The sequence below is a fragment of the Pezoporus wallicus genome, unplaced genomic scaffold (genome assembly GCF_028554395.1).
Source record: "Pezoporus wallicus isolate ANWC-B61680 ecotype Strahan unplaced genomic scaffold, APGP_CSIRO_Pwel_v1 contig_7956, whole genome shotgun sequence".
In the NCBI taxonomy this organism is placed as follows: Eukaryota; Metazoa; Chordata; class Aves; order Psittaciformes; family Psittacidae; genus Pezoporus; species Pezoporus wallicus.
The window spans coordinates 79,749-107,174 of NW_026635771.1; the positions used below are offsets into that span (position 1 = coordinate 79,749).

Sequence of the window (27,426 nt, forward strand, 5' to 3'; positions counted from 1 at the left end):
AGACCTCACGTGGGACACTTCCTGCTCCAGAATATACAGACAGGCCTAATTCTGCTCACTCTGAGGAGCAACAGCTCTTGCAGCACTGCCGGAGGACACCTGGGAGGAGCTTCATGGTGCCTGAGGAACAACTGCTCCACTTTGCCAGGGAGGAGAGCTACCAGGTGGAGCACAGCACCTTAGAGTGTTCAGACCTAACAGAGCAGAACGATCCAGGCACCTCAGCACACTTAAAACAAACAATAAAAAAGATTAAATTATTGATTGCTTCTAATTAGAGAAACACTTTAGATGAAGTAACTACACTGCATCCCTTAACTACTTCTATCAGGTTGCAACCATCTGGATAAAGTGTTAAGCAGCTGCCTTACCAGTTTACAACAGGAGTAGCAAATTGGTGTTTGACAAAAGATTTTAAAATCTTATTTTTCATTTCACAAAGTCAGTCAAGAGAAACCAAGTGACTAATGTCAGCAATGAGTAGCCAAAAACAAAATCCAAGTGACTTTGCTGTTTAATTCTCCCTCTCTCCATCCAAAGCTACTAAATCACCATTAAGTTTGCCCATTCACACAGAAGTGCACAAACACATTAAGTTTTGAGCAGATTTCTCTTTAGTTCACAGTCTCAGCAAAACAAATCTGCATTCAAGAGTCATTTCACAATATATTAATCAAACATTTTCAAAATAATTATTTCTTTTTTACATAACCATTTCTTTACATCACTGCAATAGCAATTCTAGAAAAGTCAGTGTACAGACAGTAGCAATTTGATTAATCAGCTAGACTCAAACAAAATGAGGGGTGGACCTTTTTTTTTCTCTCCAAGCAGGTTGCATGCAGCAGGTCTCAGCAGCTCCCCTAGCGCACAATCTTTCTTCACACTTGCTGGGAAGGATTTTCTCTCTTAGCTGTCAGAAGACAGTCAAGTCTGGTTTGTGCAAAGCTTTGCATAATGCAAAGTTTCACAACCTGGATTCTGATCAGTCTTGCAGAGGTTCTGCACACTGGAGTCATTGCTAATGAGATTGATGAATCAATGCTACAGAAAGGAAAGGCATGAACCCTCCCTCAGTCTAATGAGCCCATGTTCAAGTTTCCAGGCAGTATTTTCAAAGCTGATGCAGGAACACTAACAACACTAAAGAGCATTCAAAAAAGCAGCTCAGCTGCACCCAACAGCTTGTCCCAATGTTCTGCGTATTCTCTCAAGACCTTCCAAGGCAGAAGAAATTATTTTCTCCCCATTAGGTATTAATTCACCAGTTAAATCACAGCCGTAAGATACTTCACTGGCCAAAACGTGTAACGTGTATTACATCAAAGAAAAATTAAAGAGAATATTCAGAACTTGATCTCAAGTCCACAAATCTAAATGGATAAATAAAGACGTGAGAAAATTAGTGTTCTCATATGATCTATAACTAGTTAGCTACTCATCAACCCTGTAAGGAGTATTATGCTTTCTTAAGAATGGAAGCTTGTCAGCATCATCACACACAGTGCACAGCAGGAGAATGTGGAGGGCTACCAGATTATCTGCTACAATTGCAAAGAACCCAAGGAAGTTTAACAGTTATCTGAAAAAAGCAATAGGTGTCCATTTCCTTTGAGATGACAAAGATTCCGTTTGAAACCCTTTCTCAGTAGTAGAGGGGAAAGTTCGATATGATACTCTTTAGAGGAATGTCCACATATGCTCTTGGCTGCATACTAAGGTATATTCAAGACATCCCCACCCCCAAACTTTTTTTCCATGTTATGGGCACTTTAATCATCAGTTTGGAGCAGCTGCTCACTCTAAAGAGGTATAATTTAAGAATAAAAAGAAACAGACATAAGGGAAAAAGATGAAAAGAACCTCCAGTTCTAGTGATGTGGTGCAGAGGGAGAAGGGAATACTGCAGTAGAACAGCAAACCCTCAGAGCTCTACAAGAGAACCCAGGCTGCCGAAATCTCTCCCCTTCCTCTGCAGGTATCTACCACTAAAGTCCATGAAAACTGTGTGCCTTGGTGGAGGCTCCTCAGTGCTATGGACTATGCCCCAAGATTCTGCCAAAATGGGAAGTAAGAAAGCAATGAGTTTTGGAGAAGTTCTGTGCTAGCTTATTGGTTTTTCTTGTCCTCTGGTGGAAAGTATGGAGGAGGGGGTGGCTGGTCCTGAAATAAAGACAATAAAAGAACATCAATTCATGACTAAGAAAAACAAAGGCAACCCCAACCACCCTGCAAAAAAAACAACTAAAAACACTGAAATGAATTCAGACAAACTTTACTGTGTCACTGAGAAAAAGAACAGCTAAGTGCACATTTACCTCACACTGCAAACCCAGGATGACACAGGAACTCACCGGAGGCATGTAGACATTATGTGGGTTGACTGGGCTGTAGTAAGCACTGGCAGTGGCTTCGGCAGCCTTCGCTTCAGCTGTCACAGAAAGAGAAGTTACAGATTTAGTGACACACACAGAACTTCTACACTGAAAAAAAAACCTCCACATATTCCTGGCCAGAAAGTGTTACTAACAAAGCACTATTTGACCAACACTTGAGTTGCAAAATAGTTACAACAAACAAGATGACTGAGCACTATCTCTTCCAGTTGCCACAGGATTTTCAAGGGCAAAATGAAGCAGACCAAGATTTCATTTGGAAATGTCACCTGGGAGTAGCCTTGTAGTTAATAAATAAATGCTAACAGCAGTTTTGCCTGAATAGACAACACCTCTTAAAAAGGCAGTTAACAAACCTCCTTCTTGGATGTAAAAACACAAGAGAAAACAAAAATCAGCAGAAGTTTATAGCAGCTCAGGGACTCATTCTTTAAAGGTGATTTATGAAGGTAATCCAGGTTGTCTATTTCTGCAGAATACAGAAAACCTGTACAACCATCTTGATCAGTGCCACTTCCCAAATAATAGTTCATAGGTGATTGGCTGTTTATTCAACCCAAAGAGAGACAAATACCATTACCTGTAAGAGATCTATGACTGTGTCCAACCACAAAAAGCTCTCTTCCCCCCTCCTCCACAAACCTTTTAAGACCACACTTGAAGTCATTCTGATAAACCACAAAGAGTGAAAATGAGACTGTTATTTCCCCAGCTTCTCTCCATCATCTATTCCTCTGTTCCATATTGTTTAAACAGAAGTAATAAAGTTAGAGTGAAATGGGAGAAGGTGGAGTATCACCAAAGCCTGCTTTGCTAACTAAAATGGACTACAAACACGTTTCACCAGCAAGATTACCACAGCAGGATAATCATAAACTGTATTTTTTCTGTTTCAACAAGAAAAAAACAGCTGCAAAATATCTGCTAATAATATCTACCCTGGAGAGAATCAGGCTGGCCTCCAGACTGAGGTGGAGATTAAGGGAGCTCCTTAATCCCTCTTCTAAATATTTTTAACTTCTAAGTGCAGTTTCTACATTCTATGTTCCCCAAGAGATAACAGACAACGAACAATGTCTATTTCATGGGTAACAAAATGTTGTGAGCTAATTCATCTGAACATGCTTCTTACCTGCAGGAGTGGTGGGCAGGTCTGGCCCACTCACAGGAGGTTCCATGGGCCCCGGGTATGGCGGAGGTGGAAACTGCATGTAACCCATGTCTCCATCCACCACAGGAGGGCCAGGATAAAACTCTGTCAGGAAAAAAGTAACACAGCAAACACTTCACTCCTTTGGGAGGGTCACAGCACACAGCCAAAACAAGCCAGAGGAAAATACCTTCAAGCTCAGAAACAAAAGTGGCACAAAGCATCAGATCAAATAAAAGCAAATCCAATTTGATTATGTAAAATCAGTGTTTCTTCTCTTTTTTACCTATTTTAACTGTTGCTAACTAGAATAATCCCTATCTTCAATTCCCAGACTTACCAGGAGGAGGTGGGGGGTATGGATAGCCCCCATTAGCTGCAGCTGGTGCAAAAGCATAGGATCCATTCGGCATACAGGAATAGCCATAAGCTCCATTGGGTATTTCACCTCTGGAAACTGGAAAAGTAAAGATAAGCTGACCTCATCAAAACATCAAGCCTGCAACAAACACAGGCCAAGAACTCCAAGAAAATTAGAGTCCTTATCTGAAAAAATAGCTCCATCCCAGTAACTCTGCTGTTCATTGGATGCAAAAAAAAAAAGTATTTTAATCTATTATGTAATTATTTTTTAAAGCAAGCAGGTTCCAGATACAGCTTGAAACTTGCATCAATTTGAATCCAACCTGAAATCACCCTTGCTATAGAATGAAGGCAAGGCCTTCTGAAACCACTGAACTCTCTGGCACTACTGCCAGGCTCCTGTACCTTGTGATGCCACCTGCAGCATCCGCTGGCCAAACTCGATTGCGCCTCCAGCTGAGAAAGTCATCTTGAACATAGCAGATCCTTCCCAGCCACCTGCAGGGAAGAAAGACAGAATTCAGAAGCAAGAAGCCATTTTGATGCTATTTAGCTTCTAAGCTTTACCTACAGACACCCTGTACGCAATTCTTTAAAGAGTTTATCCAAAAACTGAAGGGAAAGATGCAGATAAAATGGTAGAATTACCCTATTGGAAAAATTCACATTGGGGTATTTTCAGGTCAAGAGACACCTGAAGAAGACACATCAAGGAGGGAGATCTTCAGAAGCTTTCTAAAGTTGTGCCTGTTACCACACTAGCTGTCAACAGACCAAGCTATCAGGAGTGCTGGATTTGCTCTAGCTTTGTAGAAGATTAGTGCTGAAGACAGGGATCTTCTTAATCCTGTTTGCTAAAAAGCCTTTGCAACTACACCTAACTGTTGGCTATAAATTAGTTTGGGTCTTTGAGTGCCCAGTGCAGAAAAGAGCTTAATGAAAAACATGCTCCACATAAATCCATTAGAGTCCTCAATTTCAAGTCAGGATAATAATAACAATAAAAAATAAATAATAACATCTCATATTACAGACTAAAAAAGAAAATCAAGCACAGCCCAGGTCCCAACAAAGCATCAAAGCAGAAGCTGTGTCAGTGCTGAAGCAGGGACATGTAGACTCAAGAGCCCTTTGAGGTAAACCAGACTCTTACAGCTGTTAAAGCAACATCCTCATTAAAAAAGACAGCCTTTTGGGAAAATTCACAAAGATTTAGCTAAAGTCGTTTGCCTTTCACACAGCTTACAGAGTTTGTCATTACTGCTCAGGCTTCCTCTCATGCTGGATGGTCCCACTTTGCTCCTTTACAGAAGCTACAATGCTGATTTCAGGATTACAGACTGAAGGCTCTTAAGAACTCTGATTTCAGTGCTCAACTAATAGACTAAATCAAGCTGGAGATAAAAAGAGTTTAGTGCACTATGTGTCTTTGGTAAAAAGGGGAGCATAAAGCAGTAATTAAAAAAAATCGTGTTGAAGATATCTACCACAAACTTCTCATTGAACATACTATGAAACCACCCCTGGAAGATTCCGTGGTGTCAAGACAGTCCATTCTCTTCCAAGTATCGTTTTTACTGCTAAGATACACTACAGCGATTGTGTGCCTTTCCCTAAATTGCACAAAAAAACTGATGATGGGGAACAGTGCTCCTGAAAACCCAAATAAACCCAGAAAGGGTCATGAGCCTTCGGCACAAGAGGACCCGGATTCAGAATTATCAGGTAACTCCACTGAGCAATGCAGAATGACATCCTCACTCCTGCTGACTCTGCTCTGATGTTTACTCAGTGAGATCACCTGGCTGATTAAAGTCATGCAAAAGCACAGAGGGCAGGAGTGAGATTAGTTGCAGAACGCATCTGGTCACTGTAATTGTACAGGGAGCAGACAAGGGGAATATTTCTGGCTGCTAATTTCAAAGACGAGACACATTCTAGCAGCACTGTAAAAACCCATTTGGCCAGTATCCAGCTTCAGTTACACTGATACTTTCTCATGAACTGTGCAGCTGAACTAAGACACAACTTACATCTGCGCTGTACATACCTCCTGCTTCTGCTTTCACTGTGCCCTTGATATAATTTGCTCCAAAGACAGGCTGCTTAATTTCACAATCTTTCAGCAAATAAAAGGGCATCACAAAAGACTGCATAGCATCCTTTCCCTTCGACACAAAGATAATCTAAAAAGAAAACATTACAAAGGGTATGTAAAACAAACAGGAAACACAGGCCTGATTCATTATGCGAAGTGACTTTTTGCTGGACTGAAACTCCCTCCTACATCTATAGTTGTGCAAACCAAAAGCTACACAGAACAGTCACAAGGGTAAACTGCAGCCTCCAGAAATAAAGCATTCCAGGAAGGCTACACTTGCTTAGATAATACTCTTCCCAGCTTCCAGAGAACTTTCTGCTGCACACAGCTATGATCTAGTAGCTGCACTCTTGTATTCAGCATTTCCAGACCACTGCTAATTTCCAATCTCAAAGACGCCTGATGGACTAAACACCTGCCTTTATAAGAATTAACCAGATTTATTACCTTTTGACAAATAGATAGGCTGTACAATGAATTCATAATGCTCCCCAGGGGGAGAGGATGAGCCATAATTCAAGGGGTAGTAGACTATCCTGACTTTCACGCACCGAGGACATTTAAATACAGAATTGCAAAGAGCCCCTATCTCCTTACACAAGACAAAGTCTTTTACTACTTACTCGGTAGGGAGTCAAGAAAACACTCCCTTTCTTGGTCCCTTTGAACACATCTGGCATAGGTTCAATATCACTGAAGGTAATTTCTACATGATCATAGGTCATCAAAACACTACAAACAAGATGAGAGAAGCAACACAGTGTTAACAGTGTTATAGCTCAAGTCAGAAGTACAACACGCGTGTAGGTGTTTACTGACCTACCAAAACTGCCTTTAACCTCAGCCTAGTGCTCAGCAGACAAAAATCAGAAATCACTCTGGCTTGCATTTTCTTGGTGTTTGTTTTTTGGCAGTAGCAACTTATGCAGTACCTGCTGCTTGTTCTCAGCCTTGTGCTCCCTCCTCAGTGTGCTGGCACAGCTACCATTGTCTGCATAACCAGGCAGTGAACCCAAATAACTGAACTGATCAAAATCTCAAGGCATATATATAATTTTAAGTTGCACTGCATTTCTGCTGGATCAGTTCTCTAATTTGGTTCACCACAAGTAACACAACAGAGGAAGGACTGTTGAAGCAGGAACTGCTTGGGATGCCTTGCGAAACACAGCTATCAAAGGTCTAACCACAGCTTAAGCATCTCTGTCACAGAAACAGGATGGAAAGGAACTCCCCCTTTACGCCACTAGCCTTTATTAACCCATGCTGTCTGCACTGACTCCTTCATTCTCAGTTCAAAACTGACCTAATTAAAACCAGTGCAATACCCTTGCACAGATACAGCTGGTAATTTGTATTACGTAACAGCATCCACATTAGGGACTCTAATCCCTAAAGGCAGAGAAACCTCCACCACCTTTTCCTTTGGCAGCTTACGTGCTACCATCCTCAGTCACTTGCCCTTTCCTTCTGCCAGCCAGTAGCTGTCCTTCCAGCAAAAGCTCTGGAAAGGCACAGGGGCCAGCAGCATTGCTTGGGCTACAGCACATCAGCTGAATCAACCACCACAAGCAGCATAGGCTGCCACATGAGAGGTAACCCTGATCCAAGGCAGGCTGACAACTCGGAACAGTAATACACAGTTGTTTGTTTTAGTGAATGCAAATTTAAGCCCCAGAGTTGATCTTGCTAAATTCTTCAAGGAACGGTCACATCCCGAACTGAAGTCAGGCACAGAATTCCTGTACCAATGTTTAAGTGGCCCTATGGAAAGCCACCCTGAAAACTGAAGTACTCCCTTGCCTAAGAAGCAGGTGACTGCCACGTCAGAAACAGAGCACGCCGGCAGACACAAACGGTGAGGGCAGCCAGGCAGACAAAGGCAGCTCTGTGGAGGCTTTCTGTTTCCATGGTTATATCCTAGTGCCTTTTCCCAACAGTGCTGCTCCTTCCTGCACACACGGAGGGGGCGTGTGTGCAAAGAAACCCAAGCGGGCAGCTCTTGAACAGCGGCACACTGCGTCGAGACAGGAGAAGACTGGGCCCTAGCCGGAATCACCTGGCTGGGGGGATGAGCTCTGCCAGCCCTTTCCGAGCACTCAGAGAGAGGCTGGGACAATAGGAGGAGGCAGGAGGAGGCATCAGCAGCAGGCAGGCCGCAGAGGGGAGCAGTCTAAGTGGGAAAAGCCCACGACAGAAGCCCAGCAGAGTCTCCGCCAGGGAGTCCCAGGGGCAAGGAGATATGTACAGCCCCTACGCTCGCAAGGAGAAGAAGGAAGGACGACCCACGCCGGCACCGAGAGGGTTAAACCAACCCCTTCCTTATATCCCCCCCATCCCCCTCCTCTCCCCACACAACCGCGCCTCCTGAAGAGAGTAAGCAGCACCCTGCTATCCCCCGGCCGGAGGCGGGGAGCAGGGGATGGCACCTCACTTCTCGCTGTTGTTAACGATGACGCCACCGCCCTCCGAGTGGTTCCTGTTCAGCGCCATGTCCTCCTCTTCCTCCTCCCCCGGCGAGCAGCTCGCTCTGCACCCGCGCCGAACGTGGCGGGTGGGCCGGCCGGGCCGGGCCGCGCGATGCATGCTGGGAGCTGTAGTCCGGTGGCGGCCGCCACGGCGGTGTACGTTGCCGCTCTGCTGGTGCCCCAGCACTGCCCGCTCTCGGCCCAGAGCCCGGCGCAGCAAGGGAAGCACCTCCCTCCCCAGCCTGGCCGCCCCTGAGGGCACCCGCAGCCTTCGGACCCTTCTCCCGCCACGATTTATGATCAATATTAATTTACCGAGCGCAACCCAGTTTAGGTTTTAAACTAGCTCAGTTTTCTAATACAGAAGAGGAGGGGTGATCCAAAGAGCCAGTCTCCCTTTTGGAAGAGCTCTCTAACATGTTTACAAACTCCATTAATCATTGAGTATGTGTCCTGCTGACCGTATATAACAAAGTGGTTTCAGTCACTTGGAACTCCCTGAACTTGGAAGCTCGCACTTTTCCTGGGATTTCTGCCCTCCAGGTGCTCTGGCACAGCAGCGCTTTGCGGATGGGAGTTCGCAGAGCATCCCGACAGTGATCACACTGACATTTTGTTTTAAAACGCTGTCTTTTGCTGCTGTTTGCACCTCATTTTTTATCCTGAACACATTTCCTGGCCAGCTCACCAGAGAATAAAACCTTTTCCCTAGGAGGCTGTCCGTTTTTGTTTGTAGGAAGGAGCTGTTCACACATCTCATGCAACCACAAGTGATTTTAACACTCTTTGGCAGGATCTCCCAGGGAAAAGCCCCAAATTAAGTGAAGCGGAGACAAAAATGGACTTCCAGAACTTGGCTGGGCAGAATCCAAACGTTTGGTAGAGTAGAATAAAAATCATCCCACATACTTGGTGGTACTGCACATAAAATGAAGCTTAGCCCCTTAAACAGCAAAGATGTTTGCTCTGTTTTCAACCATTTTTTAATTCACTTTTGACCCACAATTAATGTTTCACACACTTGCAAACGTATTTTTGGACCAATGTTGGCTGCTTTCCATGCTGGAATCAATCACATCCTAAAATTGCCCCTTTATATTGGAAAGTATTGAACTGGAAGGGCTAATCAGTTGCCCTGTGAACAAGTCAGGACTGTGTCTGTCTGGAGGGAATCTGGGAGCAGGAAAATCTCTGTGAAAATTTCTTTGCAGAGTTACAGTGAGGGTCTAATCTCCTGCCTTCAGGTGCACAAGCAGGAGGAGCTCTTAAAAAATTAATGTTTGCATGATTTCATTAAAAATAGGAGCCCTGCAAAACCAATCAACAGTTTTGAAGGGCTTCTCATAGCAATAACTGTCAACTGTATATCAATAATACACAAATATTTATTAAGAGCGTATATTACCTTAAATTTTACCTTCTTATATAGATTTGAGCTTTTCCCTGCAGGCTTTGCAGCTCAGCCCTGTTTGAGTGCCTGAGAACCAGATGGGGTGTGCGAGCAAAAGCAGAAAAACTACATAATGGAAACCAGCTTTAAATAAATGCAGTGACATAATCTGTATGGTTCTTGGCAGAAAAGAGCGCACTTCTGCTTTTCATATCCACTTTTTCAATAAGCTGTAAGTTTCCCTTTTAAGAAATGGTTATAACAAACGTTCTGATTCCTCTCCTATTAAAGTCAGTAACAGACATCTGCTCAGCTTCCACTGAGGCACTCAGCTGTGAAGCACTGCCACCTCGTATGAGCCAAGACTCCCTGAATAATGTTTCTCTCCTCACTCCAACCAACATTGGTATTAAGAAACACAGCCTTCATTTAGAAAAGGTACTGGTTTAAATGCCAGTATACATGGGAAGATACAGACCTCCTCATCACATAGAAAACCTTGGAAATTTATACTCTAAAAACTGAAAACACTGAGAGAAAAGTGCCTAATCTATTCATCTTTATTATTTCTAGTCTGAGGACCAAGACAGAAGAGAGCACTGAGAAAATTCATTGTTTTGAATTGCCCAGGACTGACAATATTGTTATTGGATTTTAAGATTATTCTGCTCCTTTTACAGTCAAGCAATAAAAATATGTATTTGGCACAATTCCCTTAGACACACTTGGAAAATAAAATCTGTATTATTTTATGCCAGATGTACAGGACACGGAAAAATAAACACAAGATAATGGGACAACTCTAATGGTTTGGTATTTACAGGAAAGACAACCCAGAGTGATGTCTGTACAATATTTAATGGCAAATCATAGTCTCTAACATCATTACATTATTCTCTTACAGTTCTTTCACACACTGTAAAATACAGTATTTGAAAATTCCTAATTAAAAGAGGAACACTCTGTAACAGCAGAAATAACTCAAGGGAACATGGAAAGACTGTTTCAATTGCCAAGTGTTATCTAATCATCTAAAGTCATCATACACCACATTTAGCCCTTTGTTTGCAGCAAAATCATGGACCCAGAGCTGGGTAGCGTACATTTCCTAATCATTCCAGTTTACACCCCATATTATAGGCAACACAGCAAACTCTGGTCCAACACCCTGGGGGTTTGCTCCCGTCTTACATCAGTCAGGATTTGCTTTATGTGTTAAACCACGAGGATTTACAGTGCTTCCAACGAGGGTAAAAGCAAGCAGCAGGAAGGAGACAGTTGGGTAGCACTTCCCAACTGCACTCTATCTACAGGAGCACTCAGAAACCCCCCACAAAGCTGCATATCAGCATCCCAGCTCTTGGGGCAGAGGTGAATTAAGTAAAAGCAGCAGCACAATCAGAAACAAAGCCCAAACACCAAACGTGTCCTCCTGACCTGCTCCCATGTGGTTACAGGATGGAAAGGGATCCCTCCAAACCATTCCAAACCCTGAAGGAGTTCAGAGACTTGTGTCTATGCATTGGGCAACACAGAAAAGGGAGGTATGTGTGACTTATGCATGGATTTCCCCACAGAGCTATCAATCTGCCTACAGCAAAATGAAACAGGGCAAAGGCCCAGACCTGCTGTATTTACTCTGGCAAAACTCCTCGCTGCAAACGGTGGGAGTTTTGCCTGAATAAAGGAGATTTAGGGCCTAGATGTGAGCCACCATGCGAAATCTCTTCCTGCAGACATGCAGCAGAGATCAAGATTACCTTCCTCTTCCTCTTGGGAGTTGCATGTCTTCACCCTTCTTATCTGGTAAGGCATTTCTGATATCAAGTCCTCTCCAGTATTACCAATAACAGCAGTGCCACCTGCACAGTGTCACTGCTGACATCTCATGCAAAGGCTGAGATTTGCAGGAGAGTGCCTGGCATGAGCCAAACAAAGCGGTTTTGAGGTAGGAGCTCAGGACACAGAGTGAATTCCCATCAGGACAGAAGCCTGGGCAGCATTCCCACTGACCAAGAAAGGCCAAGATTACACTCTGGAAGCCCTTCCTCTCCTTTTCTCACCATCTGCAGCATTTTAGGAGACACCACATGCAGAGGACAAAGAGAAGGGATTTGCGGACATATCCCAGCGGTGCACCTCCCAGACCAACTCACCTGCCCTGCCCCAAGTCAGGGGCAGCTGCACTTAGACCCTTCAGTCCCCAGAATAAGAGCCCACAGCAGCGGCCATATGCAGGGAACCAGCACCTCTTCCCGTGCCAACAGGAATTGGCAGCACTGGCAAACAAGTTACAATTAACCAGCTCTTTAAGCCTTAGTGTTTATCTAAACATGGCTTTAATTTTAAACCTCTCAGCTTTGTGGTTGCCTTTTTATTCATGTTCACTTTTTTCCCTTGGCTCGTCTTGAATACTACGATTTCCAGCTTATCTTTTACAGAATATATATATTTCATATATTAAGCTAAATGGGCCATTTTTTATCCCTTTTGACCGTTGATGTGTCATCACCAACCCACTCATACCAGCAAAGAGCCTGACCCAATATATTTTCTCTCTAGGTGCCTATTAAACAGCAGTATGATTCTGTAAAGCAAGGAGGCAAGTAGCAAACTAATCCTAGAAAAGATAAGCTTGTGGAAGGGCACACTGTGCTGAGACAGGGGCTGCAGTGTGCTGCCCTCACAGGCAGTATTTCTGTATTTTCCTTCTGGAAAAGCTACCTCAGGACATGTGAACTGGGGTTTTTGGCTCTCAGCCTCCAGTTTCCACCCTTCCCAGAGAGGAAACTTGCTTGAGAGTAGTTTTTGTTAATTGTTACTTATTACCAGAGTCTTAAGTATCATTTAATAACTGATTGATACTGTGCTTTTAATCCATGTGCTCACAGCTGTTCCTAGAACAGGCCATACAGCACCTCTTTTGCAACTTAAAAAACTCCCTAAGCTAAGGGGTGCATTTACAGCTCAAGTAAATGCAGCTGTAAAAAAATGCCCAGGGTACTTTAAGAGTTGGGGGTTAAACAGTATTAAAATCCCTTAAAATAGTAGTGCCATCAAAAATGTTGGGGGAAAATAAGGCTGTAAAGCTTTGGTAAGCAGTTCCCGAGGAACGTGTTTACTAAAAGCGCATCCTCAAAATTGTTCCAAGCTGCTCATTTCACCATCTCAAGGCAAGGAACAGCGTTGCTGCTTCTTGGCAAAATGTTTCTCCCAATTCCCAGCTGGGATTTTTGGCTGCTGTGGGGAACAGCCCCACAGCCATGGGGCTCCAATACACGCAGGCCCACAGCTTTTCCCAAATGAGGCTAGCCACAGACCAAAGTATCTCCTGGCTGTGGTGTGAGGGAAGGCAAAGATCCTCGTTTCATGTCTGCAGCACTAACAGGTGGACAGCCCTGCAAGGAGAGGTACTGCATTACTGCAGCATACTCCCAGCCATCCTCTTCTGCATCCCACCCACCCTGGAGCACCCTGCTCACCCACACCAAGGCACAACAGTGATGCAGGCACCAGGGGAGTGACTGCATCTGCTTTGGGGGCTCACCCAGTCCATGCAGGGCTTGCTATTTCAAAGGCACTTTATAAGGAACATGTGGAAGGTGTTGATGAGCCAGTCCTTCAAAAAACCAGCAGCAACATAGTGACCAAAGTAAGGCACAGTACGGAGCATCTATACAAGTCATCAGAGCAGTGTTAGTAGAAATCAAGGAGAGGGACTGGACAGCCTGGCAGCTGGACAACAAACAGCTTCAAATCGATGTGGCACTTCCCCTAAGCAATGCACTTTACCAAGAAAGGCTGTATCGCAGTCCCTGAAAGGGAAACTGAGGGGCAGGGAGTAGCAGAGACTATTCCAAGTTTGCTCAGCAGCCCAGGAGCAGAGCTGGCACTTGGATCCAGTTCCCTCCTGGCTCCCAGCCCATGGCTCTGCCCATCAGATAGCTTCATGCACCCTGGTATGCAGGCAGCACAGAACAAGGATGGCTGTGACAGAGATATACAACACTACCAAAGAGAAGCTGTGATGGTGGCAATACAATGCAAGAGAGACTTTTCTGAGTCCTCCCATGAGCAGTTACCTACGCTTTAGCACTGAAACACAGTCTTTCTTCAGTGGCCCGATCTGCAGGTGGGCATCGACGCTCTCCAGGAAGAAGGCTGGCTTCAGCTTGCACAAGAAAAGAGAGGCAAATTGGTGGTTGATCTTGTTCTGGAATGGGTCAAATATACCCTTGGCAAAAGGGGAGACCTTGAGCTGCTGCAGGCAGGTCATCTTGGAGTCCTTGACTCCATAGAAGGTCAGGGCCTTCTCTGAATACTCCAGGAAGACCCCAATTGTCTGGAAAAATGGCTGCTGAATGACAGACTCAAAGCCCCCAAACCAGACCACATAGTTCTGTCCATTCCACTGTAGGCAGCAAGACTTCTCATTTCGCCCCAGGCGGCCACGGGTGTAGGACTCGCGGGGGTCGAAGTCCTCAGCAATGACACCAATGCTGACCCAGCCATCGATGAGCTCCACCTCCCAGTAGTAGTTGCCCCGATTCATGAGATTCAAACCCAGCACCTGCTCACAATTGATGAACCGGGTGGGGCTTTCTGGGTAAGGGATGGGGCACAGCACCCGCTTAGCCCCTTTGGTGCCAAACAGATGGATAAACTTGTCAGCTGTGTCACTGTCGAGGTCAATGATGAAGGCAACTGTGTGGGTCAAAAAAAAAAAAAAAAAAAGACATGAGGATGAGGAGGGAAACAGGAGGAAATCTCCCCCCTCCCATCCCACTCTGATCCCCTGCTTCAGCCTTCAGGGATTAGCACGATCCTTTCTGACTTCTACCATCACTTGTTTTTAAATACCATGGCCAATTTCAGCCTTTGAGGATAAGGCTCTGGAACAGTTGATACCCCTATAAGCAGGATGAATACAGGTAACCAGGCAGAGGAGAGAGCAGGGAAGCTACTCAATTAGTTCAACCATGATACCAGACACTGGAGAATCTACCTGACAGAGTGGTTGCAGTAATATCCCATACAAAAGCAGATTTCTGGCAACCACAAACACAACAAGGAGGGACCCCAAGAAGACAGGGGAAAGCCAATCACATAACAACCACAAACCAGCTGCTCCTTGCAGGTGGCTCTCGCTGCCCTATGGCTCCTGTTGGAGCACAGACAGCCCCCAACATGTAGAGCCATATGAGAACTGCCACTGGATCCCAGACAGAGGGGACATCCAGCAGGAACAGCCCTGGACACATATTGCTGCCAACTGTATTGCAAGCCTGAACCATGGCACATCCAAAGCCTATAGAAGCGGCACAGCAGACTCTGCCTGAGCCCAGGCTTTGCTGCCCAGCTCCCTGTCTCAGTAGATGACCCCATTTTCCGTGTAAAGGCTGTGGGGGGTGCACAGGGTGTTGAAGCCCAAGCCCAGCCCTGTGCTCTCCAGCCTCAGTCCTTTCTGCTCCACTGTCTTTGTGTGGCCACAGAATTATCCCTCTGCTTGCTGCCGCTGAAGCTTACCCTCATCAGAGTCCACAAGGCAGATGCACAAACTCTGATTTAATTTAATGGAGGATCCAATTTGTCAAGGATTGGAAGGCAGCAGAAATTACGCAGTGCACCTATAGCCCTTGTCAGCTGGCCCATCAGAACTATGGACAAGGGGGGAAAAAAACCACCTAAACAGATTATGACTGTTGTCAGGAAAGCAAGGAAGCTTCCTTGTTAGCTGAGCAGTATTTCCCCCAGTGGCGGCAGTGCTCCTGCCAGCTGTTGACTTGGGATGAGCACAGACGGGCATGTGGGAAGGAGCTTGCTGGCTGGGAGAAAGGAAAGGGAAGATGGACCTTAGTAACAACTGTCAAAGCAAAAGTCCCTTGCTTACATTTCAGGAAGTAATCACGGCTCTCCTGGCAGGCGGGACTGTTTAACTTCTCTGGTAATCTGGAGACAGCCAACACTGCAGAGACAGGGACAGAAGGGTTTGTCATTAGCAAAGAAACCGATGCCACAAGCAAGGGTGTTACCGGAGCATCACCGCCTGCCTGACACCCTGATGGTACCCAGCTGCTGTGGGCCTCGAGCCCAGGCCAGCATCCATAGCTCCCCCTGCACATCCCTGCTGGCTCATGTACAGGGAAGGACAGATGCCATCTTTGCCACCTCAAGGAGATGAGCAGGGGAAGCAACAAATTGGCTACAGTTATTATGGCCATCTGAGAAACGAGAGAGAGGAGAGAGCTCAACCTAAATGAGAAAGTGTAGGAGAAAGCTACCTTATCATCTTTTTAACCCTGGTAGGTTTGGGAGACCACAGCCTCCCCCATGAAGAGGATCGTCTGTCCTGTGAAGAGAGTCCCCTTTCATGGGAGGCCTCTTTGGCCACTTGCTGCCCCCCACAGGGCCCTCCCTAACTCCCAGGCTGTTTGCTGCCTCTCCAGTCTCTGTGGAAAAAAATCGTAAAACCTCAAAGACAAGGAATAAGCCCAGACAGGAAGTGCACAACACAGCGCAACTGTGCCCTGCAGCTTCCAGGGCTGGAGGGAGAGGGGCCATTGCTCACAGGGGCCATGGTGTCTGCAAGCACCTCCCACCTATGCTGGGAGGACAAAACGTGCTGGGGTGAACTCCAGGCAGAGGGCTGGATGAACACAAACCTTCCTCTATCTCTTGGTAACTCTGCTCATCAATCCCTTTCCCCTGCAAGTGGTCCCACTGTTTTTTGCAGGCAGCGGACAGCACATCCTTCACCACACTCACAGCTTGGGTGCATTTGGTGAAGTTCAGCTCGTTTGGGAAGCTCAGAGCTGGTGAGAGGTTTTCTTCCATCGCAACTTTTAAGGCCTGAAATTCCTGAGCAAAAAAAGACAAGTTTCAGGAGCTTTCAAACAAACCAAAGTTGTCTCTTGTTCCACAACCCCACCCTGCCCCAGAGGATTTGGGAACTGGCAGCTCTCAGGACCTGGCACAAGGACAGCCTTATGAAAGGGAAGAGAGTGCTTTCCCGGCCACACATTCCTGGCGCCTTCTCTTCACTCCCTCTCAAACCCAGACCCATGCCCAGCTTGCACAGAGCAGCATTCCCCCGCAAACCAGACTCCTCTTGCTGGGCTGCCAAGGAGGGGAGGATGCGGGATGGTAGCAGTGGGACACCCCAACCTCTTGCTCTCTGCCCCACCTTGTGCCCCAGCCTCAGCAGCACATCAGCTGCTCCTGAGTCACAGCCAGGACGGAGATGGGGGCAATGGAAGAGGGTCTTGTCTGCTCGCCCCCCCCCCAGAAGCAGGGGGGAAATAGGACTGTGTCAACAGGAGAGAGACTCTGTAGCCCTCACATCCCAGGGCTCCTGGCATCTGGGTCCACATGAGATGGGACAAATCCCCCAAAAGACCAGGTTATCAGCTCCTTCTCTCTGCTATATCTACCCAGGCACCTGGAGGAAGTAGATGGTGTCAGTTCTGGGGACATTCTCCAGGTTTTGCTTGCACTGGACCAGCTTGGCTCGTCTCTCCTCCTTCCAGCGAAGATCAGCCTCAGCCTCCCCCAGCATGGAGCGCTCCCCTTCCTCGATGAAACTGGCCACCTCCTTCTGGAAGGTTGCCAGGACCTCAGAGGCTTCTGCAAAGAGCTTCTCAACCTTTTCCCTCTCCTTCATGGCAGCACCCTGAGCACAGGGAGAGAGGGTTCGGAGTCACCTGCCACAGGCAAGGGTGCAGAGCCCCCTTGTTCCCTGCCCAGCACCCAGTTCTCAGCTCTGTGGGGTCCTTCTGACACCGTGTAACACCCTTCACCCAAGAGCTCAGAGCACTTTACAATGCAGGTGTCAAGGGACCTGGCTAGGCACAGACTGCTCCACCATGTCTTGTGTCCCCAGGCCATGATGTGTTTGCACAAGGGGCAGAGGGGAACAAAACCCCCATGGGTCTGGGGAAAGAAGCTGCAAGAGCCAATGGATGCCCTGGCACAGTCCTTGCATCAGGTTACAAATGAAAGCAACCAGAGATGTTGTGAGGGGTAGCAGAGATGAGGAGCAAGAATCCTCAGGGATCCTTGTCAGGGTTACCATCCGTTTGCTCCCTTGTGAACACCACCTCTACATGCCATGCCCCCCAAAAGGTCATGGCTGCTCTCCAGCCCAGCAGAGCTGAGCAAACCCATTACAGTCACCTTAATGAGCTCCACCATCTTCTTGGCCTGTGCAATGGTGACTGCCAGCTCCTCCAGCTCGTTCTCAGCATCACTGAGGAATTTGGCTTGTTGGGCCTGCAGGCACAAAGCACAAACATTGAGCTCTGTCCCCCAACCCGGTGGCAGGGAGGTACATGGGACCCAAGCTCTCCCTAGACTCAACCCTCAGCCCCCTCTCTGACTGACATTGCTACTAGGCTTCAGGTGAAGAGTGCAAGTTGTTTTCTTGGTTTCCTACCCTGTAACATCCCACCTGCAAATACTCTGTCTCATCTGGGCTGCTAAGGTTGATGCCCAGCTCCACGCTCCCCACCCTGGTCCCAGCTGAAACCAAAGAAAATGGGAATATGAAAGCAAAACCATCAGGCAGCAATTGAAGCAACATGTTCCTAGTGTGTATTCCAAGGCTGGGAAAAATCCACCAGGGACTGGCGTGGAAGCTGAAAGGCAGGCCCAGAGCACGCACAAATGCAGCACTGGAGTCTTCTTCAACATTTCTCCAACCTCCCCTGGAGGTTTTTCATTGGGAGCAAAGCAAACCAGTTAGGGAGCACAGGGTGCTGTGTGGCTGCAAAGGAAACACGGTCTGAATGCAGTGCTTCCTGACATGCTATTGTTAGCACTAGCATGAGGACAGGCCCCTCAAGACCCTGCAGGGCAACAAGCAGCTTGCCGCCATGCAAAACCCCTCACCCCAGCTCCCTGCAGCACTTGTGCCCAGTGAGGCCAGAGAGGTGCTTCCCCTGTCCATCCTTCCCAGCCCATGCAGGTGATGCTAAGCGGCGCTTGCCGAGGCCCGACAGCTCCTCAGATCTGGGAATCACAGAGGCTTTCTATTTTAAGGCACCTGATGACTAATAATGTCAGTAAAAGGGTTTTCCTGCAGTCCCATGAGCTGGTGAGGGAGTGGGAGGTGGCTTGGGGCTGCCACTGTGCTCCCTGCCAGCATGTCCACAGCCCCCTGGAAAAAGCGAACCCTCTCCATATGCCCCACAGCAATGCAGAGGTGCCACCATGCTGCGAGCTTCATAGGCTGGGACGCACAAAGGCCCTGTATGCTCAAGGCAGCACCGCCCATGAAGGCAATACTGAGTTGGATTTGGAGCCCCAGTTTGTGGGTGTGAATTTTCTAGGTGACTCAGCCACATCTGGGAATGGGAATGACGGAAAAACCCTGCTGCCAAAACGCCAGGACACAAAGGGCTGGGGGAGCAGCAGCTGGGCAGGTGGCCAGCACACCAACAAAAACTGCCTTGACAGGGCTGTGGGAACAAGACAGAGAAGGCAAGCACCCTGTGACTATGGGGGTGGCTGCAGTGGGGTGTCCCAGGCACCCTCACCCCCAGCCCCACACCCATGACTGCAAACTTAGCCCCGCAGTGGGACAACCTCCCCCTGGGCTGACTGGCAGCTGCTCTGCCCCAATGCTTGTCCCCATCTCCTGCCCTGTCCGCATCCCACAGCACTCTGTCCCCCGTGCTGAGGAGAGGTCCTCTGGGGGCGGAGAGGGAGAGGGCGACAGCACACACCGTTTGTATGGCATCCTCTGGCACTGCTCCCGCACACTCCACTAGTGGGGATCAGCTTTCCCGTGGGTGCTGCATGAGCCCATCCCAGAGCTGCCCCGCACGCACACCCCACAGCAGGGTCCCACCAGCAGGGGGACGTCCCGCACCCGCCCCGCACGCACCTCCTTGTGCTCGCGCTCCCGCTCGAGGGGCACCACTTCGTGGCCGCGGTGATCGTGGGCGCGGCAGCGAGCACACACGCAGGCCTGCTCGGCGCGGCAGAAGCCGTCGAGGGGCTGGAGGTGGCGAGGACAGAGCCCCTCCTCCAGCCGCCGCAGCGGGGCCACCAGGCGATGTGCGCGGAAGGCGCCGGCGCGCCGATGGGGCTCGAGGTGGGCCTCGCAGAAGGAGGCCAGGCAGACCAGGCAGGACCGCGCCGCCGCAGCCCGCGACCCCGCCGGGCACACGTCGCACAGCACCGCCGCTCCTTCCTCCGCCGCCGCATCCTCCTCCTCGGCTCCCGGTGCCATCGAGGACCCGGCGGCTGGCGACGGCGGGGACGAGCCGCCTGCAGCGGCCGCCAGCAGCGGCAGTACCTCACAGAGGGCGCGGTTCTTGCGGAGCCGCAAGGCTGCGGGGACGGGCTCCTGGCAGAGCGGGCAGCGGACAGCCCCGCCCGCCCCGCCGCTGCCGTCGGGGGGGCCCGCCCGCTGGCGGAGCGCCCCCAGACAGCGCTGGCAGAAGTTGTGCCCGCACGGCACAGTCACCGGGTCCTTCAGAAGATCGAGGCAGATGGGGCAGCCGAACGGGCCGTCGGGCAGACCCGGAGCCCCCAGCGTCAGCCGCAGCGCCACAGCGGAGAACGGCGGGGCGCCCCCGGGAGCAGTCTCCATCTCTGAGTACCCAACACCAGCCAGCCCCGCCGCCCGCCCCAGCCCCCGGTCCCGGCGGGAGGCGGGTGGCCGCCGCGCCCCGCCCGCCCGCCCGCTCCGCCTACCCGCGCCCGTAACCGCCGCTGCCGCCACTCCGCTCTCCGCAGTTGCCGGGTGTCGGCTGCCTCCCGGGGATCATGACCCCCCCATCCCCGGGACCTGGTCCCCAATCACCCACCCCCCTGGGAGGACCCTCTCCCCGGCATCTGTTGCCTTCTGGAGATCCACTTCCCCAGAGGGATGCACTGCTTCCCACTATGGCCTGCTATGTCCTAAAGGATGCATCCTGCTGGAATCTGGACCGTGGTTCTGGTGCCCCCAGGGGTACCTGCTGCACACCTGCAAAATCTCCTGTCCAGGGAAGCTGTTGCCAGCCCATCCCAATCGCCCTTCCAAGATCTGCTGCCCAGATCGCTGGTTGGGTAGGGCTGGGCATCAATTGGCAGGTGGTGAGCAATTGTACTGGGTATCACTTGTGTTTATTGTTTTCTTTTCCCCTTTTAGTGTCATATTCTGTCCCCTTGTTATTTCCCTTATCATCATTATTATTGTTGGTGGTAGCAGTAGTGGATTTGTCTTATACCTTAGTTACTGGACTGCTCTTACCTCAACCCGTGAGGTTTACATTCTTTTGATTCTCCTCTCCATCACTCTGGGGAGCAAAAGGGAAAAAAGGGAAGAGTGAGGGAGCGGCTGCGTGGTTCTGAGTTACCAGCTGGGCTTAAACCAGGACAATAGGTGCAGGTGCTTTCCTACCACCCTCATGCCTATGGCCCCACATCAGCCATTCCCATGTCCAGGAAAAGCTGCAGCACTTAGGTCCTGCCTCTGTCCCTGTCCTTTCCTTCTCTGCACCTGGCAGGCACCAGGCTGGGATGGGAAGGCACCAAAGTGCTCCCAACATGAGGATCTGTCTGATAAACATGGCATCTCCAGACACATCCTGTGTAGAGGATACAACTTTTTGGCTTCCCAGGTCCATGCTGGGCCAAGGTCCCACCTGAGGACACAGCTGGGAGGAGCATGGAGGTGAGGAGTAAAGGAGGAAACACAGCACAACAAAACACATCTGTCCCTGAAGGAAATTGAGCCTTTTAAACCCTTTTTTTTTCCCCAAAGGAAACAAGCTGATGTGATTCACTCCCCAGGCATTGCCCTGCATGTCCCCAGCACCTTTGAACCCAGTGCCCAGTTTCACCCTGTTAGTCTTCACCAGCATTCTGGGGGAGAGGAGGAGATCCCGGACCTGCAGTCTCACCGTTGGGAAAGCTTCAATCAAAGCTTCAGCTTTTATTGTGTGCTGGATCAACCCTGGAGCAGAGCTGTAGCAAACCAGGTTTCCTCATTGCAGTGCTACTGTAAATAAAGCACCTTCTAGTGCTGAGCACAGGTACGCAGGGCACCCAGCTCACCCCCCCCACCCCCCCCCCACTGCTTGGTCCCACGGCTTCCACCATCATAAAGGTCAAAACAATAGTAAAATAGGGCTTTACTGGGGAAAATAGCTTTGTACATTGAACAAATGCAGCGTGGCACCCAAAAAAAAGTTGTTCTGCCATGTCCAAGAGTGGCAAGAGGGAAACAGGAGGATTGGGATGAGCACAGGGCTCCCTCCAACAGCACCCTTCTCCACAGCACTCTTCTCTAGGGTTCTCCTCACCTCGAATCTAGGCTTGGGAGATTGGGCAAGGGTGGAAAAAAGACAAAAAAACTCATTCTTTCACCCTCCCTATCTCCCCACCTCACCCCATCTACACCTCACACAGTAACTGGCCCCTGCAATCTTTCCTCTGCCCTAACTGGGCTATCTGCATGATACTTGCACATGCAAATCAGAGGGTTCATTTGTATGTGTGTCCTCATAAGCTCTTGTTAAAACACTGCACCCCACTTGGCACTGGGGTCTCACTCGCACTGTGACAGCCACTGGCTGCAGCTCAGCTATGGCACCAGCCTATGGCTTTTGGTCTAGTTTGCAGAGCCACATGGTTGTGCTGGCTTAATCCCTCCAGCACAGCTCCACTGCTCGCCCCTCACACAGCCAAAAAACGGGATAGAGGGGCTCGGTGAAGACATCATGGAAGGAGTGGATAAGCCATGTCCTCTCCCCAAGCCCGTAGAAGGAGAGGAGCCCCTTGTCATAATCCAGGCTGACCCCCAGGTTCCTACACAGCTGTTCCTGGATTTTCTGCGGCCGGCCCTTGTGCCAGGCCAGGTAGCAATCCTCCAGCACCTGCAGCCCCCATGAGCCCCCATCCAGACCAATGTTGAAATTGTGTGCCTGCTTCCGCTCCTGGGGGAGGCTGCGATAGGTCACCCCCAGGACAACGGAGTGGCTGGAGATCTTCACCTCCCAGTAGTGGTGGCCATGGCTGTAGCCCTGCTTGCACAGCACCTGCCAGGGCTCGAAGCGGGGTTCCTGCTCCTGCCACCTACAGATGGTGATGGGGCTGTGCTTGGCTTTCCAGTTGCCTTTTGACAGCTCCAGGTACTTGTTGGCCGTCCTGGGATCAAAGGTCAGGTTGCGGTGGTCTGGGAAGAGCAACAGCATGAATGGGGCTGAAATGCTTCATCAGACCTTTATGCCCTTGGCATGATCTTCCCCAGCAGTGCTGTGGTTTAAACTGCATAGGGCTGGCTCCCAAAATAGAAGGGAGCAATTTGTAGTGTGTTTGGAGGGGAGGAGAAGCAGGATGAGACACAATACCTGCCTGCCCACTTCCCAGAAAGAATGAAACAGCCCAGAAATAGCTGGTGAGGAATGAAGATGCAGCGCTTCCTGCTTTTCTTGCACAGTCTGACTCAAAGCCAGTGAGCAGCCATGGCTCTATCATCATTTTGGAAGAGATGTGCTTGGTTTTAAGAGCAAGAGATGGGTGTGGGTGGGGAGAGGGGGAGAAACCCAGGCATTAAGTGAGCAAATACGGTACTGTAGGGAGTCATCTTCCTCTGCACTGGCTGCAATAAGTTCTTGAGCCATGGGTATTCACTGGCCGCAAGCACCTCATCTTCCTCCTGCAATACCCCAGCCTGGCAGCTACGCTGAGCTGAGGCTGCTGCCCAGAAATAACTTTGGGTTTTGGTTTTTCGTTGGTTTTTTTTTTTTTTCAATTAATAACCCCGAGAATGTTTTGGGGGGCTTGATGGAAGGAATCTTCACAGGTCCCAGGATTTCAATCGTCTTCTTGGCAAGAGTGACATGACCAACATACCCTAAACATTATCCAGCCCTCTTCCCGACAAGGAGGAAATGGGAAAAGAGGAAATTCCTAAGGAATTAGAGTGGGATGGGCCCAAAGAAGACATGAAGGACTGTGGCTGGCAGCACTGGGGCCATATGCCTGGATATGACTGAGGCAGGGCTCTGGACTGGTGCTGTGCTATGCAGGGCAGCTCATGGCCCAGCCTGGGGTGATCACTTGCCAGCTGCTGCATTGCCTGCAGAAAAGCACCATGTTTACATATGGATCATCAGGAACAGAAGGCAGAGACACCCCAGGAAGGTGAAAGGAGAGGATGGGTATGAGGCAAGATCCAGGTCAGCGGCTGACCCAATGCCAGGCACTGGCAGCCTCCATTTTCATGGGAAAGTGTTCCCTGGTGCACCTAATCCTCCTCATGGCCCTTTCCCAGCTGTGCAATATCCCCCAGCCCATCCACCCCAGCCCTGCACCACCATTCTCCGAGTTTAGGGAGAGGGACTGGAAGAACAAGGGAAGGAGCCCCTGTCCCCGCAGCCACAACCAACCTCCCTCGCCTGCTGGGATCCCAGGGGAGTGCTGTCCCTTAGGAGTCCCATGTTCTCCTCACCCTTCAGAAGCTCAGCTCGGAACTGATTGCTCCCAGGCAATCAGGGAGGTGGGTTGCCACCTTCACCACCATCGCCTGGGGATGCACTGGGCCTGTGTAGGATGGGGACAAGTATTTTGAGTGATGCCACCCAAAAACCTATTTCTCCCTGGCTTTGATGGGAGGAGGAAGCCTATTGTATACAAGCCTGGGAGTGGTCACATGCCACTGCAACTTGACACTGCCAGCGAGGAAGAAAGTCAGAGGGAAGCCACCCAGCTCTTTCCCTCCTCTCTTGACATCCATCTGCTGAACATGATGTGTGTCCCCATCCCAACCCTCTGTGCCCAGCAGCCCTGTCCCCAGAACAGTGACATGGGCCAGGCAGTGATTCAGGATGACTTGGAGCCCTTTGGGGTGGCTCTGCGATCAGACAAGTTACCTTGGACAACAGGGTCAGGGGCTTTGGGGGCCACAGAGCTGGGCAGGTCCTCCAGCAGAAGCCTGGAGATGTTGTTGAGGATCTTGGTGATGGGCTTGACCATGCCAACCACATCAAAGTCCATTGGGAGCAGCACCTCTGGGCTCTCCAGAGATGGGAGCAGGGGGAACTCCTGTGGTCAGACACACAGATATGCATGCACTGGCCTAAGGAGGATCAGAAGCTCTGACTCCCAACCACACACTCTCCAGTGGGTGATGGGGGCATCCCCAAAACATTTGCTGTCAGCTGTGGCTGGTGCGCAGGGGTCAGTTGCAGGGTGAGTGTGAAGCTGTGGGGAGCAGAGGAGCTGCGGCATAAGACTGTTTTGCTGGTGGTAGAAGAGCCTTGCAGAGTGGTTTGGGGGTGGGAGATGCTGCCCATGGCCCTATGAGCAAGCACCATCCACTCCAATCCAGCATTGTCCCCCAAATTTTCAGGGACCCCTCCCAAAAACAGCACTTCCCTGCAGCCCCATCACATCCCAAAGCCAAGCTGAGGATGTGTTTCTCCTGGGGAATGGGGATGACCAAGTATCTGCCCTCACCAAAAGGGCATGGGAAGGGATATAGCACCAGGAAGCTGTGGCTGCCCATCCCTGGCAGTGTTCAAGGCCAGGCTGGACAGGGCTTGGAGCAAGCTGCTCTAGTGGAAGGTGTTCCTGCCCATGGCAGGGGGTTGGAAGTGGATGAGCTTTAAGGTCCCTTCCAACCCGAAACATTCTGTGGTTCTGTGTGTGTGCAGTTCTGTGGGATGGTACCTGGAGGAAGGTCCTGTTGTCAGGGCAGCCCAGGAGTTGCTGAACCCTCTCCCTGTGCTGGCTAAGAATGTCCAGGCGGTCCTTCAGGCGGTTCCAGTCCTCCCCCATACGTCCCAGTGCCACAGCCTGCTCTTGCTCGATCTTGGCCACTGTCTGCCACTGGCAATCCTCCAGGGCTTTCTTCAGGAGGGCAAATTTGCTCAGAATGACCAATTTGAGCCCCTCGGAAGAGTCCTGGGTGGAGAGGAGGCATTAGAGCTGGCACACTTCCACCCCTGCACCTGGCACAGAGGCAGCCACGGTGTTACCTTGATGCTGAGTGTTTGCTCCTCCAGCTTCTGCATTACCTGCTTGATCTTCTCTGATTCCTTCTGGGCTTCTTCCATGGACTCTTTCAAAAGAGCCTGTGAAATGAAGCACCAATGTACTGTGGTGCAGCATGCTGCCCCCTACCCAGCACCAGGGAGCCCTCTCCAGGCTGCATGACAAGGCCCACAGGGAAGGAGAAGGCTTGAGAAGGGGAGAGGCTGCATCTAGAGTCAGAGAGAAGTGAAATCCTAGGCTGTTTTTCACCCCTTTTTTAACTTTTCCCTCTAGATCAGTGGGTCACAAATACCTACGGCACTGTTCATCTGGTGCTGCTGGATTTATTTAGCTCTCTGCTGCTCTTGACAGCCTCAGATTTGTCAGGGAGCAGCTGGGTGCTGTTGACACAGAATCACTGAATGGCTTGGGTTGAAAGATACCTTAAAGCTCATCCAGTTTCAACCCTCTGCCACGGGCAGGGACACCTTCCACTAGAGCAGCTTGCTCCAAGCCCCTGTGTCCAACCTGGCCTTGAACACTGCCAGGGATGGGGCAGCCACAGTTTCTCTGGGTACCCTGTGCCAGCATCTCAGCACCCTCACAGGGAAGAGCTTCTGCCTAAGAGCTAATCTCAATCTCCCCTCTGGCAGGTTAAAGCCATTCCCTTGTCCTGTCACATCTGTCTGATCAAAGCACATGCCAGTCCCCCTTTCAGCTGAGGCCAGGCACAGGGCAGTACATGGAGGCTCACCATGTCCCCACAGCAGGGCACAGGACAGCGAGGTGGATGTTGTGCCATGCCCGAGCTGCCACAACTTCCCCTGCTTGACCCTTCTCATTGCCTCAGTCTTGCCACCCATCATTCTCACCTGCTGTTTTGAGTGTTCCTCCTCAAAGAGCACCCGTTGGTGCCGCTGGCATTGTCACACCGTGCAGACACAGCAGATACACCGCTGCTCATCCTTGCAATACAGCTCCAGCAGGTGCCTATGCTGTGGGCACAGCTCACCGCGGGCCATCTCACACCTCTCTGTGTCCAAGACCCACGCCACGCCATCCCGTGCCAGCTCCACCACGCTGCACAGGGTGACATTCTTTTCCAGCTCTGGCCGCTGGTTGAAGCCCCTGCAGCACTCGGGGCATGTGTAGCCGCTCTCTGCCCAGGCAGGCTCCTGTTCTTGCTTTTTCTAGTGGTTGCTGATGTTGTGCCCACAAGGCAAGGTCACAGGCACCCTGAAAAGCTCCAGGCAGATGGAGCACACTAACTTCCCCTCCAGCTTCTTCGAGGTGGGTGATGCCATCCTGCCTGCACCACAGATCAGGGTGACAAGCTGGGGAAATAGAAACTTAGTTGCTCAGAAGAGGAGCCGAGAGGCGGGTCAAAGCTCTGAGCCAGGCATGCTCTTAAAGGAGACGCCCAGTTGGTGCACCCTCACCGTACTGGCTTATGCCACACACCTGGAAGATGGGGAGGGTTACAGCTGCACCTCTCAGGGAGAGGGAGGGCTGTGAAGTACAGCAGGAGGCCCTGGAGAGAATGAAACACTGCAGCACCACCACAGGCAGACAGACACAAGTGGCTGACAAGC

General features: G+C 50.0%; 3 protein-coding genes across 5 annotated transcripts; all 3 read right to left on the bottom strand.

Annotated features, from left to right (window-relative positions):
- Positions 1–591: 591 nt before the first annotated feature.
- On the bottom strand, positions 592–8,595 carry WBP2 (WW domain binding protein 2). Of its 2 annotated transcripts, none has more exons than XM_057398188.1 (8): positions 8,445–8,595; positions 6,634–6,742; positions 5,960–6,095; positions 4,315–4,407; positions 3,887–4,003; positions 3,529–3,651; positions 2,355–2,431; positions 592–2,163 (listed from the first exon to the last, which is right to left on the bottom strand). In XM_057398188.1, exons 1-8 carry the CDS (start codon positions 8,501–8,503, stop codon positions 2,110–2,112), a joined length of 768 nt encoding a protein of 255 aa, XP_057254171.1. In that variant the 5' UTR covers positions 8,504–8,595; the 3' UTR covers positions 592–2,109. The 2 variants fall into 2 exon arrangements, with proteins under 2 accessions (XP_057254171.1, XP_057254172.1); XM_057398189.1 differs by having other exon boundaries at positions 8,440–8,578.
- Positions 8,596–10,710: 2,115 nt separating this feature from the next.
- Positions 10,711–20,463, bottom strand: TRIM47 (tripartite motif containing 47). Of its 2 annotated transcripts, XM_057398190.1 has the most exons (6): positions 19,752–20,463; positions 18,041–18,136; positions 17,307–17,537; positions 16,531–16,726; positions 15,759–15,833; positions 10,711–14,572 (listed from the first exon to the last, which is right to left on the bottom strand). In XM_057398190.1, the coding sequence occupies exons 1-6, from the start codon at positions 20,460–20,462 to the stop codon at positions 13,947–13,949; spliced, it is 1,935 nt and encodes a 644-aa protein (XP_057254173.1). In that variant the 5' UTR covers position 20,463; the 3' UTR covers positions 10,711–13,946. The 2 variants fall into 2 exon arrangements, with proteins under 2 accessions (XP_057254173.1, XP_057254174.1); XM_057398191.1 differs by lacking the exon at positions 15,759–15,833.
- Positions 20,464–21,966: 1,503 nt separating this feature from the next.
- TRIM65 (tripartite motif containing 65) lies at positions 21,967–27,155 on the bottom strand. The gene is given in 7 exon segments (XM_057398192.1): positions 21,967–23,033; positions 24,312–24,336; positions 24,339–24,403; positions 24,733–24,904; positions 25,532–25,765; positions 25,840–25,935; positions 26,707–27,155. Coding segments are annotated over 7 exon segments (1,557 nt in total). The 5' UTR covers positions 27,139–27,155; the 3' UTR covers positions 21,967–22,500.
- Positions 27,156–27,426: the final 271 nt, after the last annotated feature.